The 17,407-nt window shown below is 40.5% G+C and overlaps 1 protein-coding gene across 2 annotated transcripts in view; it reads left to right on the top strand.

Annotated features, from left to right (window-relative positions):
• The window catches only part of znf407 (zinc finger protein 407), a 114,848-nt gene that overhangs the window by 61,201 nt on the left and 36,240 nt on the right, over positions 1 to 17,407 (top strand). For both annotated transcript variants that reach the window (XM_055164187.1, XM_020937154.2), the window contains 3 exons: positions 8,108 to 8,274; positions 14,224 to 14,307; positions 15,059 to 15,179. In XM_055164187.1, the coding sequence (XP_055020162.1) occupies positions 8,108 to 8,274; positions 14,224 to 14,307; positions 15,059 to 15,179 (372 nt within the window). The remainder of the gene's footprint in view (positions 1 to 8,107; positions 8,275 to 14,223; positions 14,308 to 15,058; positions 15,180 to 17,407) is intronic.

Genomic DNA, 17,407 nt, shown 5'->3' with positions numbered 1-17,407 from the left:
ACAGAAGCTTGCATACAGCCCGATGTATCAGTATCACAGTTAAAGAACCACTTGTCTAGACTGAAATTACTTGCATAGGATTCCTTTGTAAACCAAGATATGTAAAAGCATATATTTAAAAGGGAGTCGTTGTAGGTTTCTGCATTTCATCACATTGGCTAATATAGGAGCAGGATGACTTACAATAATAATCCTATCCGCTGCTTTATAACTTAAAGATGTGCTCATATTTGTGGTTTGGGAGTTTGCGGCGAGCCACCAGCCGACCACACACACATACAGTACACACTATATATATATGAACAAATTTTATACTGCCACGCCATCCCCTGCCCACGGACTCTGGAGAAAAAGGGTGGGAAAGATCTTGAATATTTTATGAAACTCGAGGACCCCACCTCTGTCTTCACCCCACTGTCCGGCAACACACAAGCATGCGAGCGCACACTAGCCGCGCAAAACAGAAATAATGTTTTAAATGCAATCATTGTCAGGCCCAAACAATGTCATTTATCAAGGGAGCGTTTGGGACTGTATAATAAGTTTCACATTATTAATACAATTTTTCATCCTCTGTCAAGCCTATCTGATTTATGGCACGCGTGTGATCTAAGGTGATCATTGAATTACAATTCCAGTAATAAGAGGGAGAATGGACCTGGTCTTTTACTTGGTGCCCACTCAAGCGCACACACACACACACACAAATCTACACACACACACACACACACACACACACACACACACACACACACACACACCAAGCCCCCCCCATAAGCACTCTGCACTCGCAACGCATTGCAATTATATACAGCTATGATCGCAGTGGAATAACTTTGCACTGTACAGCAAAAAATGTTATATTTGAAGCTAAACAAGCATGTTCCTAATTGGAGTAAGGGTGCTGCAAGAGGGCAAAAAGAGGAGGAAAAAAGCAAATGAACAAAGGCCTATTGATAATTAGATAAGGGACAAAGCTCATTATGCTAAAATGATATTGGGGACCAGGGAGTAAATGCGTGTACCCTGTTAGGGGGCGTGGTAATGGGACAGGGGTGCCTTGTCATTACCAGGAGTAGTGATTTACAACCAGATGATCTTTGATGTATAGAGTGTACTGTTTATTAAGTAGCTATGGTTGTGCTTGCTAGTTCCAATGTCTAATCTAAAATCTTATCCAGACAGTCGTGACCAAAAAAGTATGAGAAGAAAACGTAATGTTGGTGGAAGCTCCTCCAGCGCACGGTGCACAAAAAATTGCCGCAGTTATTTGTGATACCGAAAAACACATGTAACAATCTACCGCAGCAAATGTCTAAATTCAATTGTGATAATTAGATAATAAAGACAGACTCGGATCATAATATTTGGATCTCGTTTGAACAAGTTGCACTATTAGCAGTCGGCGGTGCCTTATCAGATTATTTGGCTGTTGAAGGCCCTGTGATGGGTGTCATACATCATCCTGTTTGATTTGTGTTAGGAGCCATTTTGGAGAAGATGTTAATTGGATTGTGGAACTGCCGCTCGGTTAAAAATGGTAAACACTGGAGCAGCCGTGTCCCCCAAAAGTCTCAGCCCCACAGGCTTTAAAATATGCCCGCTCTTCTCAGGATCACCACAATTTATGACACTTTTTCTCTGTATTCTTAAAAGATAATTAGGTTTATCACCCAGTTTTTCCTGCTGGCCCCTCCTTTGCTTCCCATTTGTGTACCTGAGAGCATACAATCGCTGCATAAAAACATAAATATTTCTGCAGCGCAGCAGAGCTGGCAGGTGAGCCTAATGAAATTCTAGGAGTGTAATTTGATTTACGAGGTGCTAATGCGGCCTGATATTAGAGAGAAAAAGCTCTGATATGGCTGCCTTGTGCTGCATTTAAGGCCCATCAGAAGCCTGATAAAGAGCATCCTGGCCTCAGCGCTGCGGCTGAGTTATTGTTGCAGATATTCATATTGATAGTAATTCTTCCCGACGCAATTTAGTCCTGGCAATATATAAATATGGAGATAATAGTTAATTTTAGTTGCTGCCTAGATTGCCATGCTTTAAATTCTAGAGAACAAAAAGTTGAGCTCTAAAGCATGTGGACACATTATAAAGTGCAGTATAACAGATTGGTGCTGATGGGACGGGCCTTTGACCGAGCCACGTCACACAAATCAGATTTCTAGAGCTTTTGCCGCTCATAATTTTAAGCGGAATCTTCGGGCACTCTTGATTTGCTGGTTTCTCTTAAAACATTTTGTATAATGGGCTGAGTGCAGGAGCTATTAAGATTTTAAATCAACTGAATAGAAAAACAGCACTAGCAGGTTGAGCAAATTCTGGGGATTGGAACCACTGTGTGAAGTGGTCACAGTCATATTGTCCTGCACAAAGTTCTTTAAATTTATTGTTGCTTAATTCACTTATTCATTAGATGTGAGCACCTTGCTGAGTTTGTTGCTCTATTGTCTGTGTGTGTGTGTCTGTTTGTATAAGCAGTAAGCACACATTGGGTGTGTGTTTGGGTCTGCTGAGCTATGGCTCATAATAAAAGTGGGCAATAACAGGGCCACCACAGAGGGACGTGCCCTCACTGCTCCCCGACGCCCCCTCTCCTGCAGCGCACCTCCTCTTGCCTTCACCCCACCCCCAGAGTTATGGGCTGAATAACAGCGCAACAATATTAAGATAACATTTCCTGATTGTTTGTCAGGCAGGAGGCTCCTTCACCCCGCTTTCATCACGTCCACCGTGTTCATTAAATTGACAATTTGTATTTGCCCTACAGCAGGATAAACAGCAGCTTATCTGATGGGCCTGCTCTTTTATTATTTATTTCATTATCCTTTTTTCTCCTCCTCCTCTCGGGATTGAAGGTAAACATACATCAGCTGCAAGATCTCCGTTGTGTGTTGATACTGCAGTCATAACCAACGCAGTGCTCTCTGCGGATCTAGTCCTCTGCACATGCTGTGGCCTCTTCAGGATGTTTTACTCATTGTATGACAGCAGAAGCCCTTAGTATATCACTACTCATTACACTGACTTTTAATGTCCCTCTTCACATTTGTTTTGGTTCACTCCTGAGAATTTACATTTGCATCTGCTTTTTCAGTTCTGTTGCACCAAATTTGAGCTTATTGTTGTAAATGACTGCTGCAGCCTCAGTCCACGTTCTCTCCTGTGCTAAAGCACTTTTTCTAGTGAGAGTGAGCAATGATGTTGCCTGGTTCGATATCTTAGTCCAGGAACGAGCCTGTCGTCGGTCTACGTTGTGCACACAAACGAAAAATAACGAAGCCAGTTCCCTTATTTAGGAAACAGTTGTCCCAGAAATTTAATCTTTTTCCCATTTTTTATCCAACACCCTCAACTTAATCAGGTTTCAATTGACTGCCATTGAAGGAAGAGCCTCTCCTTAGACACATATATAGGTCCAAAGCCAGTCAGACAGCATTTAAGGCTTACTCAGTCTTTCTCCCAATATGTTGGAGAGCTCAGGGCCAAATGATTTAATCTTCATTCAGCTAATTTAGTCTAGATTTAAGCTGCTGGGTTGTCGAAGTGCAGAGTGATGGAGTCTGAAAACAGGATGAGAAGGGCAAACGGAAGGAAGGGAGTGAGGGAGAGATATAGAAATAGTAGAGGAAAGAAGAGGGGAGGGGTCTGAAGATGATGATCCATCCTGACCCTAGTGAATGCTGTCATGTTCCTCCCTCTAGGTAATCTCTCTCACTCACTCGCTATTTTGCATGTGAAAATGCTCTCCTGACAGTTGCATATCAGATAAATTTTCCCTCTCCCCCTCCCTTCCTCTTCACCAAATAAACAACAGTCTTCACTTTGAAGTTGTCTGTTTGTGTCAGTTTGGCTGCAGGCGTCAGTTGGCCGCACTCTTTTCTCTCGTTCTGTCTTTGTGCTGCAGCGTGAGAGCATGCACACATGATTTCTCCTCAGTGACTGGCCAGCACAATATGAGTAACCAGGGCAGGAGTCCTCAGCTGCCAGATAGGCCAGAGTCATTCATTCTATCAATTAAACAGCCCCTTGTGTTTAGCTGAGAGTGATGTTCTGCTGTGATGTGAGCCAGAGGAAAAAATGTGGCCTTAAGCTCCATTGTCAAAATGGCTTCATAAAATCAGTTCACATGAGAGTCACTTTAGCTTCTATTAGACACAGTTGACAGTTTAAAATTGCAATTTGAGTTTGTGCAATCAGATCACAAGGGCTGCCATTATTTGTCCTCTATTTATAGAAAAATCTATAGACCTCTACAAAACATGTTCTGAAATTCACGGAATTGTTGTATTAGTTTAGCAGTTCATATTTCTGTCTTTTCTCAGAAGTTAATGTTCCTGGAGTTGTTTACAATGAGCTCTCTGAATAGTACTACTTTTTACACCTATATTGCAAATCTTATCACAATTGCAATTCAAATTAACAAATTGTGCTCTCCTATTTTCAGATGCTGTTTCACATGATATTTAGCATTTTTAGTTACAAATGTCTTTGTTTTGCTTGCAGAATACCATCACTACCCTTTACTACATACAAATCTCTAACTAATGCACATCCCTACTCTCGTCACCTCTCCACTTGGGGGTGGTAGTGAGTCCTTGCTAATAATTTGGGTCATTTCCCTGCTTTTTTTCTCTGTACATTTATTCTTTATTCCTAATTAAATCCTGACCAGCCCATGATGATGTGACAGTCGCCCTGTACATAGGGCTGGTGGCAGGCTCACAGCGAGGTATAGATATTGTAATGAGTGACAGTATAGGCACAGATCATGCAGCGCTCACAACACACAGGCAACAGTTCCACTTGGGCCTCGGAATAAATTTTCACACAGTGTCAATCATGTCACCTCAGCCTCGTGATCAGAGGAAGCAGGGAGAAGAAGAGAGAGAAATACAGGACATAATGACTGACAGGGAATATTTATGATCAAGGAGTTCTCTTGAGTGAATGAATGATGGTAACCTCTGAACCAACTCCTCCTAATTGAATGGCTTTGGGATTTTAGATTTAGTGACATAAAACATTACACATCGAACTTTGGTGTCCAAGCAAGACCAAAGTCTTCTTTGTAGATTCTTTGCCAGGAGGTAGAAAAAAAAATAAAAATTATACACACACATATATATGTATACATATATATATATATATATATATATATATATATATATATATATATATATATATATATATATATATATATATATACACACACACACACACACACACACACACACAAATTGCAAGTAATCAGGGGGTATGATAGTTAATCCATTTACTTTACATTAATTATTATTTTTGCAATAAGTCATGTTTAAAGTCATGTGTATATGGTTGCCCTCACTATTGTTGTTATTTTCTTATAAAACAAACAAAAAACACACACAAAAAAAGAAAAGGAACAGAGCTAAGAGCAACCTTGGGTTAGCATATATTTTCAATATTTTTGCATATTTTTAACATTGACCAATAATATGCATATAACTGTGAAGATGACTGATGATTTGACATAAATTTACATTGAACAGCTTAATTTAAATTGATCACTGAAAGTAGTCATTAATCTTAACCTAAAAGAAGTCTGTATGTCTCTTTATTTCCAACAATTCTCTATATTAAATTACATCTACAGTTAGGATTTGGAACTTGCACTACTCTAAGAACTGTTTGTTGCTCTCGCAGTAGTGCATTGTTGTGTCTCTGCTGATGTTAATTACATTATGTCGCAGCAATTATAAACCGTAATTTCCTCAAAGCGTCTCCTCTCGCTAACATAAGCAAACATGTGCAGACATTCACTCAGCTCCCTTCCCTCTCCAGCTCTGGTTTCCCCTCTTCCCCTACCTCCTACCTCTGGCGTGTTTTGCATGGTGCCTGGCTGTTTAGAGGCTGTATGCATATGTATGGGCGAGACGGTGGATCGTGACGGGATCTGACACGCGGGGACAAGATCAAAGCGCTCCATCTGATCCCATAAAAACAGACGCAAACCCTCCTCTCATCCTTACAAAACCCCCACTGATAGTCAACTCTGCCAGCCCCGACTCCTCCATCTTCTCTCCTCTTCTCTCTGTGCCTTCCTCCGGTTCTCGCTCATCCCCGTGTGCAGTGTGCCCACGTCAAGGCCCGGCCCGCCTGCCTGCCTGTGCGATTACGCCCCATGATAAACAATGGCCCGTTTAGCTCATAAAGCAGGAGTGTTGTGCATAATGCTTACAATAAAAGATAGCATCTCTTCACTCATCTTATTTACCTCTCCCATGGTGGCACAGGCTACGAACGCTTCTATAAATACCATAGGGAAGAAAGAGGGAACAGGGGAAGCGGAGAATAGATGGTGATGTACACTTGTTAGTCAAATGAAGTAATGTCCAAATAAAAGCCACTGTGCGTAGCATTTTGCTCTGAAGAGCCTGAAAAAATAGAAGTTTGAGTTTAGTTTTAATGGATGTCGAAAATATATTCTGTATATATTTTGCATGAAACATTTTACCCAGTCAGAGAGGGTCAACAAAACAGCTCAAACTTTGTGACTACCACTCACATGTTGATTGGTGTTGTGTCCTTTATCATTACACCTGAAGTTAACCTATCTTGGGATTATGTCCTAATGATAAAACAATGGAGATTTTAAGATGCTAAATACAAAATGTTGCATTCATTTCAAAGTGCCAAATGCATTGTTTTTGCTTTTTTGGTGTTTGATCTTGAGCTCTACAACCTCTGCATTATTAAAATGACAATATGAACTTGCATGAATGATATGAAAAGCAAGGTTACATTATATTCCAACATTTGATTTCTTTTCATTATATAATGTATTGTAGTTTGTATTACGCATATTGATAGTGCACTGACAATGTACTGGAGCCCAAAGGCAAAGCAGCCCCATCCTTTCTCCAAAGTTTGTTCCTCTAAACTACAACATGCATATTACATTCAGATTTATCTAGATTGATACGAAAGCCAGGACACATTTTCTTTGCTATCTCTCCTCTGTCCACCTCCCCATCTTAATTCCCTGCTTTGGTCCCTCTCCCCCTCCTCCACACCCTCCCTGCAGTAAGGAAGATGTATGAGTTTGAATTATTGATTCAGACACATGCTACATGCTGCTTGGAGTCATTATTTGTTCAGGTGAGTGTCATGCTGCTCACTATGAAACAGATACCGTGGGGATTAAGCGACACAATCAGGACTTAAAGACAGCCACCCTCCCTAAAATAACATGGCCCGCGCCACAAGACAAATGCTCCCAAAAACACCACTTCATTTGTTTATGACTCGCACATTAGTCATTCAGTGCCTAAATTATAGCGCAGGGCTAAAGATTAATTCAAGCACAGGCTCTTTATTGTTTTAACTTGTTCATGTTTCTTGAAGCCTAATAACACAGCAGATGAATATAGGTGCACACATCCTACACAGAGATATAAAAAACACCAGCTTTTGTCAGCTTGTAGGCGTCAGCATGAACAACAGATGTCCAAAGTCAACATAAAGACAAAATGCCATGCATATTCACATTTTTATTCTCGTTCGCAAAGATCCTTTTTGGAATTGCATATCAAAAACACTTAAATAAACATTATCTCTTGAATTCTCAAAGAAAATGGTGCATATAACAGTTTAGGATAAATTCTAGGAGAGAGGAAGACCTTAAATAAGAGCTTTAAGATAGAAGCAAGAGCTACAATGTTGCTAACTGTTCATTTAGCCTTGGCTAAGTGGTCAGGGACGCTGGACAGGTGAACTCTATTCTCCCACTGGCCCGCGGCTTGTGTATACTTGTGTGTGTGGAGTGTAACAGAATTTCTCCAGTCCTCTGGGCCCTGGTGCAAAGCGTAGAATAAATGGTGGAGGTGGCAGGCCAGGACAGAAAAATCAATGCCTGCTTATACAGACATGACACACCAGCAGCAAACTGCCCACTGTGTGTGTTGTGTGTCTATGTACAGCGCACCATCATAAGATCATGGCTATACTACCATTGGGTAACCACCATTTCCTCTCTCAAAGGTTACACATTTTAAGTCAGCTTTGGGAGCAGTAAATAACTTTGTATTTTTTTCTCCTCTTGTCTCTTCCCCTGCTGCAGGAAGTTTGAATGTGAGTTGTGCGAGCGCTCCTTTAGTGAGAAATGGGCTCTGAACAACCACATGAAACTACACAATGGGGAGAAGCCATACAAATGTGCCTGGCCCTCCTGTCACTATGCCTTCCTCACCCTGTCCGCCATGAAAGACCACTTCAGGACCCACACAGGTGAGACGAGCATCACGACTAACCTGAACAAATAAAATATTAAGATGTTAAGATGCCAGAAAATTTTACATTCATATTGGATTGAAATTATTATTATTTTTTTAAATAATGACAAAGACAAAGATCTCCAAAAGGTTGCAGTTTAGTTTTGGATAAGTCTTTATATAGTATTTATTCACATTCATTTTAGATTAAAGTACATTTAGAGTTTGTAGCCTAGTTTAAAAGACAAAAACCTGTTATCAAACATATCGAAATCCGTTGTGCCCTGATATGGCAAACTGGACTGTCCACTAGCAGCCACAGACACTTTGACTGACGCCTCAGTGGGAGAATCTGTGCTCACTTAAGGACAGCGTGTTACAACACTATTCTTGGATCACACACAGTGTATTTTTCTAAAAGCCACAACTTTCTGAAGCTCTAGACTTTTTAACAAAAATGAAGTTCATATGTAAACTGTGAAAGTCTCACATCGATTTGAAATCTTCACAGCTTTGTTGGGAAGAAACACACACACACATTTTTGGCAGATAAAAGCCATGACTTGTCCATCTGTAGTGCTTTTCAACAACTGAAGAACGGCTTTCTTGGCGTGCCCAAACACAAGCCTGTTTGAGGGTGAAACATTCACATGCTCCCATTATGGCCATCAGATAATCTAATAATATTACAACAGATTTCATTTTAATTAGTGTCCAAAGACAAAAAGATGGACTGCATAGAGACAACATGGAATATTTTTGTTTTGTGCCACCCCGGACTTAATGAGGGGATTATTACAGGTTTGTATTCCCAAAATCCAAATGGTCGTCATCTGTATTTCCACACAATCCATCTGGTGAGCAAGTGTGTTCTCAAACCCAGCTGGTCAGCAAGTGCTCGCCGCAAATTCATCTGATCATGTTTTTCACAAATGTTTGAGTTCTTATTTAAACTTATCAAAGCTAATATCACTCTTGCATACAGAACTGACATGGGTGGCTTTGCTTTTATTTTGCATCATACATTTACCGATGCAATACATTGTATAACACTGGCACAAAATAAAGAAAGAAAGAGTTTCAGCAAATTAGCTTTGTTCTGTCAAAGTGGCACAAAAAGTACAATGGTTTGTGATCCCGTAAGTATGAGTATGGAGGTATGTTTCAGGACAACTGTAGCACTAACAACTCTTGAGTGAAACAGTGCAGGCTGCGTGTGTGGTGAGTGGTGGGAGGACTTAGTTGAATAATTGCCCCTGTGTGGAGGCCTGAAGCAGCTAAAGACTGGACCCCAGCCATTCGCCCTGAGCCTCTGAACGTCCACACACTCCAAGTCCGACTCCGAGCGCCACAGTAGATGCCTGACAGGCTGACTGAGAGCTTACAGGAGCACCCCCCCATTCGTCACTGGTGCCTGCTGTGTGGCTACCATCACGCTAGCACCACTCTCACTGGATGTTATTTTAAATATGTTTTAACAGTGATGTAACGTCAAGGTGCCCCTCACATAATTAGACGTTTTATTTTCATTTGTTTTCAGCCACCATTGTTCCCCATCAGGAGGTAGGAGTCAAACTGTCACAGAGCTGTCACCTGGGCACCAGTCAGGAGGAATTTGTGTGGTTTTAGCGCCAACAAGGAAAAAAAAAAAATGATTGAGATGGAAAGGGGAAAGTAAAGAGTGGCTGAGTGTGAGCTATTTAAAATCAGAAAAATCAAGATTGAACCTGAAAAATCTTATTTAAGTGATTGAGGAGACCCTAGTTGATTAAAAGAATTCCCAAAATCTAACAGAATTTGCTCTGCTCTGACCCTCGCCCCAACCCTTTGCTGGTTGTAATTGGTGCAGGGTTGGACGCTTTTAGCTGCAGCTATACAATCATTGCAATCACATTCCAGCAGCCAACCTGACACCCTGAAATATTATCAGCATGCGTGTGATCTGTTTAAAGGTTATAAATCGGCTCCTTCACAGCGCTAAGATGCAATACTAATCAAATCAGGTGGAGATTTAAGAAGTTGAACTTATCCATCCTGGTACGGAGCAGTCACTTAATGAAGAGCTGTGAGTTAAAATACACTCTTGTGGGGGGCAACGGAAAAGAAAATCTGGCAAGTTTGTAAAGTGACTATGTTTAAAACAGATCTAACTTGTAACTTTCTTCTTTAAACCTGTTTTAAAGTGCTCCAGATTTGATCACTGTTTCTACCCCCTGACTGAGTTGGTGTTATTCAAGTGTGTTTAATTGGTTTACAATTTGTTAAAATAGCATTTATCATCATTTGCAGTGGTTGGTGTCATGTTTTAAAGCTGGAGCACCGACTTGAGGATGTGCATTTAGTATTTTGTACAAACTTGAGGCAAAAAACATACAAAATACATCATTAACTACAACTCTCATGATTACTTGCAGCCACAGTATATGTTGCAAATGCCTCCCCCAAAATGTTTGCTGTCCCTCTAAATCAGCTTCCAGATATCTACATTTTCTGCTTGAGTAACTTTTTGTTAAATTGGATCTCAGGAGTTTTATTGCTTATATTTCTTACCTTTCATTTATGTTTAGTTTTAACCATTTAGTTTCATTTTTTTAAATTTTTGCCCAGACATTTGCCCATCATTTAGCTGATTTCTTTCTTTCTTTTTTTTTTGTATTACTCAAATAATATTATTACACAAATAAAACAACTTCTAAAATCTAGACTTTTCAATCCACCTCTGCACACCAGCTTTTAATACCACACTGAAAGTTATCTCTCCTTCTCTCTTGCTTGAGTTGCGATTCAGTGTCCCTTTTTGATTTGTGTGTTTTTTATGTTAATGGCTGGCTCCTCGCACACCCGTCTTGTCTGCGTTGGGGGCTCGGGGTGGGGTCTGGGTGGTAGTCAGCCGCCGCGGTCATTTGTAAAAGCTGATGAATGACCGACTCGAATAAATAAATAAGTGCATTGAATTTGACCCATAGAGCATCTTTCCCAGGCTCGTGTGTGTGTATCTGTGTGTGTTGGTGTGAGCCGAGGGAGGCCTGAGCAACGCCACCGACAGGGCCACAATTGATTTCCTCATTGCTTCAGTTTGTCGCTTAATCTGGCGATATGCTGATAAATCTTCGCACTTTGTCAATTAATTTCCCTGAAAAATGAGACCCAAAATGGCGAGCACATCAATACAGCAGCGGATTCGATGTCAAAAATTAAGCGGTAAAATTAATTGCCCTCCCATCCGCTCCTGCTAAAACATAACTAATGAGGGAGGCAATTATAGCTGCATGCACACTCCTCCGGGGTTATTTCAAACACACACTGTACATATATATGTACTTAGACACACATAAAGATTGTATTTTTGGACTTCAAGGTGGTTTTATTGTCTGATTGTAAACTCGATTTTTATGTGTGTCAGAAAAAGGCAGCATGTCACCACTTACAGAGGCAAATATGTCAAAAAATTATAATGATAAAGGAATGGATAGATAAATGTGCTTGGCAAAAAAAATAAAATAAATGCATAAAAGAGGTTAAAGAGGAAGGAAAATCATGTAATGGTAATGATTCCTAAACTAAAACTGTAATCATCTGTCTTATCAAAATCACAACTGATTCTAATATATTTGATTTCAAATAAAGGCATGCAAATCTGAATTCATCCTACTTTTTTCACATTCCTTTGTCCAAATATCATACACCCTTTTACCACCATTTTATTTTTTGAAGATCCCAGGCTGATGTCTGGAGGTCATCAGTTAAGGTCAAGTCCAGTCTAATGTCAGTTAAGTAATAAATAACCATGTGGTTTTCAGGGTCCCAGTAGGTTAGGGGCGTGGGTGCAAGGGGCTGTCCGAGGCAGGACTTTCCCGTTTGTTGACAGCTGCTTGTCAGTCCTTTGTACCTGCCCCATCTCACTGTCCCAGCACAGGTTCTCCCCCAGGGCTCCAAGCCAACCCTGAACAGCAGATGAAAAGCACACATGTAATTTATAGCCAATGTTTCCTCTTCAAGAATAATTGTGGCGACCGCGGCTGGGCTCAGGGATCGATGGCTATGGATTTTTCTGTGGTGGGGTCTTGTAGCGTCGGCCGTAATGAGAGATGGTAAGGAGGGGAAGAAGAGAGAGGAGGAGGGAGGAGAGACTGCTGCTTCTTTTCTGATAGGAAGCAAGCACTGGCCATTGTGATTCACTTACAATTAGACATAGTAACATGTTTGCAAACAGTACAAAGCAAGTTTTAGAGACAAAAGGATTATATCATTAAGTCCAGCGTTGTTTTCTTTAATATCCAATTATTAATTTTCTTTTGCAAATGGTAATTAACAATTTAATGACCTTGTTATGAGAAAATGTCTATACAGTGTTTTGGCATTATTTTTCTTAATCTGTAAAACTGTCATATTAGATGAGTCACTATGCATTTTAACCTAAAAATAATTTAAATTTACAATAACAATTAAAACAAAACCCTAACCTTAAGCTGTGTATAACAAACACAAATGCTCCTAAAAGCAAAGCTTTGTCGGGGAGCAGTTACATAGAGCTGGTGTGAATTGGCTAACGAATGTACCTTTTTAAGGCTGTTTTTCTCCTCTTTAAGTGGCACTGCATTAAAACTCTTCTCTCAGTCGAGTGGATTTAAATGGGCGTAATCGAGGCAAACTTGAGGCTGCTTTGTCTCTGTGGACTGTGTGAAAGCTGCTGTATGAGCAGAGGCCCAGCTGGAAGAGTCACCCAAATGTGTTATGGGTGCGCGCCGAGAGCCGAGTTCAACATCAGCATTTAGATGAATATTTAAGTGCGGGACTTTAACGTTCTGCTATGTGTGTGCGTACAGACACTATAGCACTTGGATATGTCTCACCTACTAAACATGTCATGGCTTTTGCAAATGTGCATGCGGCGCACAACATGTGAAAATGTGCTGCTAGCAGCACACACACATTGGCGTCTAAACTATAGCTGTGTTTTTGTGGGTTGTGTGTGCACAAGTGTGTGACTGCCTGTGTTCAGTGGCAGTGAGAAAGAGGGGGACCATAATGCCGTTAATGACAGAGCCAGATGCAGGGAGGAGAGGAGGAGTGTAAAAAGCTCTCCACGCACCCCATCTGGAAGGCATCGCCCCCAAATGAAGTTGTACAAAACCATCCCATTGATAATAAAGCTAATTTTTATGGCTCTGACAAGTATGTAATTATGTTCAGCGGTGCTTTTCAGATTTTATCACAGTCAATAAACCACACTGGCAATTTCCCGTCCCCCATTTGACATATTTACACGGATCCATCTGATTGGAGGAATTAGTTAGCTGTGAGAGCTCTGATGGATATACACTAGTGATCTGTGACTTCTGCTCGGCTCATCTGTTAGCCAACGAGACCCGCTGTTCAGCTGCTCAATCTGTCTGCACTTTCTCTTCCCACTTTGTGCACTTTTCTATGTCTGTACTGTACATCTCCTTCTGTATTATTCATTCAAACTTAACTTTAGTCCATTAACTCTTCAGCATTGAGGTGAATGAAGAGTATGTTAGAGTATTTCATGAGACTGTCCTTCCATTGTCATTATATTATCTACCACCAGGATGTGATGCACTGTTATATTACCTAATTAAACTTTTGACTGGTGACACACTGGTTGTAAATTATTAGTAATTCTGAAAGACTGAAGTTGGTTTAAAATTAGAGGTAATTGACTTTGAGTTGAAAACAACTCAAAGGTGACAAACGTCATGAAACTGAAATTACTACTAATATACAATGTCAAATATTCCATTATTACATGGCAGTTCCTTTGTATTGTGTGTCTTAATTAAAATAAATTACAATAAAGTTGTTAGTATGTTGTTTTAATGTAAATCATGTAATATCATGGCTTAATATAGAGCTGTCCATTGTATAAATGAAAACAATACCTCAGAATTTGAATATTAATTTCTCTTATTATTGCTCTTTGATTCTTTATGTACCTCTATAGGTGAGAAGTCCTACCTGTGCGATCTGTGTGGTTTTGCAGGAGGCACAAGACATGCCCTCACCAAACACAGGAGGCAGCACACAGGTGGGTAACAGTGTGCCTCTCAGTCATTAAAAGGAGTAAACCTGAGCAGAATAAAACATTGTCATTTAAATGCAGCATGCCGAGATTTAATTTAGTAAAATGATTGACACTTTGAAACCCCGAGTGACATCTCTTAAACATAAATTCTTTAACTGAATATTATACACAAACTCGCAGGCATCAGCATGACATGTCTGTCAGTGATGGGCATGTGTACCACTATGGCTGACTGAATCTGAGATTTTTAATTTCAGTTATCATTTCTCCATATCATTCTGCCGCTTAGGGAAATTGCATTTTTCAGATAGGCTGTCATTAACACATACCTTTTTTTCTCGAAATTCAGATAGTGAAATAAACACAGTTTTTAAACTGTTGTCTGGTAGGACAAGTATCCACTCATGAACATAAATTTGGATTTTCACAATTAATTATGTTGGCATTTTGGCCATTACATCTTGAAACTATCAATTTTAGTCCCTTTTAACTGAGCTGACATGTGTCAATTCCCAGAATTAGGAACACATTTGTTGGCTCCCAATAAAGCAATAACTTTATAGCATAGATTCACAATGTTTACCTTGTGTTTTGATAAATACTTTAGGATCTCTTTTATGGTTGTGACCTGTGACAGGTCCATATATTCATTTATTATCATAAACTGGCCCTTGAAACAAAATAGTTTAACATAAGGACTTCATCTTTTCGACTGTCTTTTTTTGTGTCTGATCTCTTTCTGTGTGCCCTGCAGGAGAGAGGCCATTCAAATGCAAGTTCTGCAGTTTTGCCTCCACCACGCAGTCTCACCTCTCTCGGCACATCCGTGTCCACACCGGAGAAAAGCCCTACCGTTGCCCCTGGTGCGACTACAGGTACCGCCTCATTGACCCTCCCACGCTCCGAGGCGCTAATGGTCGCCCCTGCTCCCTCTGATGATCCAGGCCACGATGGGTGGCAGCAGATAGGAGGGTGCTGCGGGGGGTCCCAAACGGATGTGAGAGTGTGATGGCTGGATCGCAGGTGGCATTGTAGGGTAGTTTAGAAGGGGTGGGGGGTGCTAATATGTGGGGTTTTCTTGCTGTAGGCTGGGAGCGAAGTGGAGGGCACACAGGTCTAATCTCCACAGCACGGCTCCATCTCATCAGTCTGCCCTCGTCAACAGGCCGGGCTAGAGTCCACACACATACACACACACACCTACACACACACATACACACACATACACACACACACACAATGTCACCGTCACTGGCAGGTCCCTGTCATTAAAACACCATCACACCACATCAGTAATTACACAGGAAATTGTCGGTGAAATTGAAAAAGTTTTGGCTAGCGTTGCACATCTCCATCTCTTTCTCTTTTTGTGCCTTATTATAATCTCCCTTGCGCTGCCCTTCTGTTCATCTTTTCCCCCTCGTAGCATGTTTCCTCGTTGGCTGTGGCAGAGGAGTGTGAAAGGGAATGATCCCAAACCCATCATTGGTTTTAGATGCACTCCTCATTCAGTCAGTCCGTGTTGAGGTCATTTGAGCTTACACCTGCTCTACAGTCCATTCACATCATCTGGCTTTGTATTCAGTTTAAAATCAAACAAATGTTGACAAAGAATCATTTTTGCTTTTTCTTCCCCACAAGAACACTAAAAGGATGGAGGTTAAATTTGGCAATATATGTGACACCATATAGTAAATTAAAGTCCTGGAAGCCATGTATTTATTTAATAAATAAGCAATTTTGATTAAATAGAAAAAGAGTAATTTTAATGAGGAAAAGATTTCAATTTCAATTATTTTGTAGTCACACACTGCATGGCTGCATGTTACCCCTATTACCCTGGTGCTGATACCATTTATTATTAATATGTTATCAACATTTTATCAACATTTTGGCATCTCCAAGGGTTACAGTAGGTTCAAAGGGGAGAAGAAAAGTCTGAGCGGAGGTAGAAGGTTAGGGAAATACCCCAATGGTTTACTAATATGCGCATAAGCAGTTTAATGCCAGAGCCTCAGACATTTGTGAGGGCCTTGCCTTGGGCCTGATTTTGAATACATGTTTAAAATCTGTCTCTAGTGACCTGACCCATTGTAAGAGACTACAATTCAAGTTAGTGTGTTTGACCTTTCACTACTTTTAATATGTGCAACAAGAATCACCATTTATAAATATGTGTGTTACTTTAAGACAAAGAAGATTATTAGGCTTCCTTTATTAAAATACAGTTGATTTGCACTAAATCCATATTCATACAACATTGTGGGGGTGATTGCCATTGTTTCTCACTCACACTGTTATCTCTGTGAAGGCTGCCCCTCAACTGCATGTAAATTAGTGGGGAGTGAATGATCTATCAAATGCCACTCATCTCCTATTCACACAAAGATAGATAATAGAAGGGGATAATTACACTGTGGAATTGTGGGTAAAAAATATTCTAATGATATTGCTCCGGGAGTCATGTGCTGTCAATTAATGATGGCTATTGGACTGTTCTGCTGCTATTTTTGCCAGCTTCTGTTCTTTGGTGTTCAATGCATAATCGTCATTGTTACAAATGAGGTGCTTACTTGCTTTTTTTATATAGTTACATTTACAGTTGCATTTGAAATGGTCTAACTGATACAACTTACCACTTACTCCCATCTTTATATGCTTGTTATTGTTTATTCTAAACCACTGCATTCAAGTTTCAATCTACCTGTTAAAATAGTGTGGAGGCTTTGAGGATGGCACGCTCACTGTCAATGCCAAAAAGGTTTCGCAACCTTGTGAAAAGCGATGGGAGAGTGGCGCGGGAAGGAGCAAGCCATTAATGATGATAAGTGGAGCTCCTTGCCAGCACAAGTCCTCAATGGCACCAGTGATCCAAATAGACACAAAGAAAGTGATTTAAATCTCCACTAACGAAGCGGCTCTCAATTACACCTCTGCCATTATGATACAGTCATAAGGAAGAAGAATATGGAAATGGCTGAAATAAAGGGGAGCACTGAGAGGTTGGGGATAGGGGTGATGTGTCTGTTGAGCCTGGAGTGCTGGATGGGGGAGTAAGGCGAAACAGTGTTGGGCTAATTAATACAGTGTATAGTAGGAGGGC

Source organism: Boleophthalmus pectinirostris, unplaced genomic scaffold, assembly GCF_026225935.1.
Source record: "Boleophthalmus pectinirostris isolate CB_2022bp ecotype Guang Dong unplaced genomic scaffold, ASM2622593v1 HiC_scaffold_6, whole genome shotgun sequence".
NCBI lineage: Eukaryota > Metazoa > Chordata > Actinopteri > Gobiiformes > Gobiidae > Boleophthalmus > Boleophthalmus pectinirostris.
The sequence above is the reverse complement of the archived record's forward strand: the minus strand, read 5'-3'. Positions and strand labels throughout refer to the sequence as shown.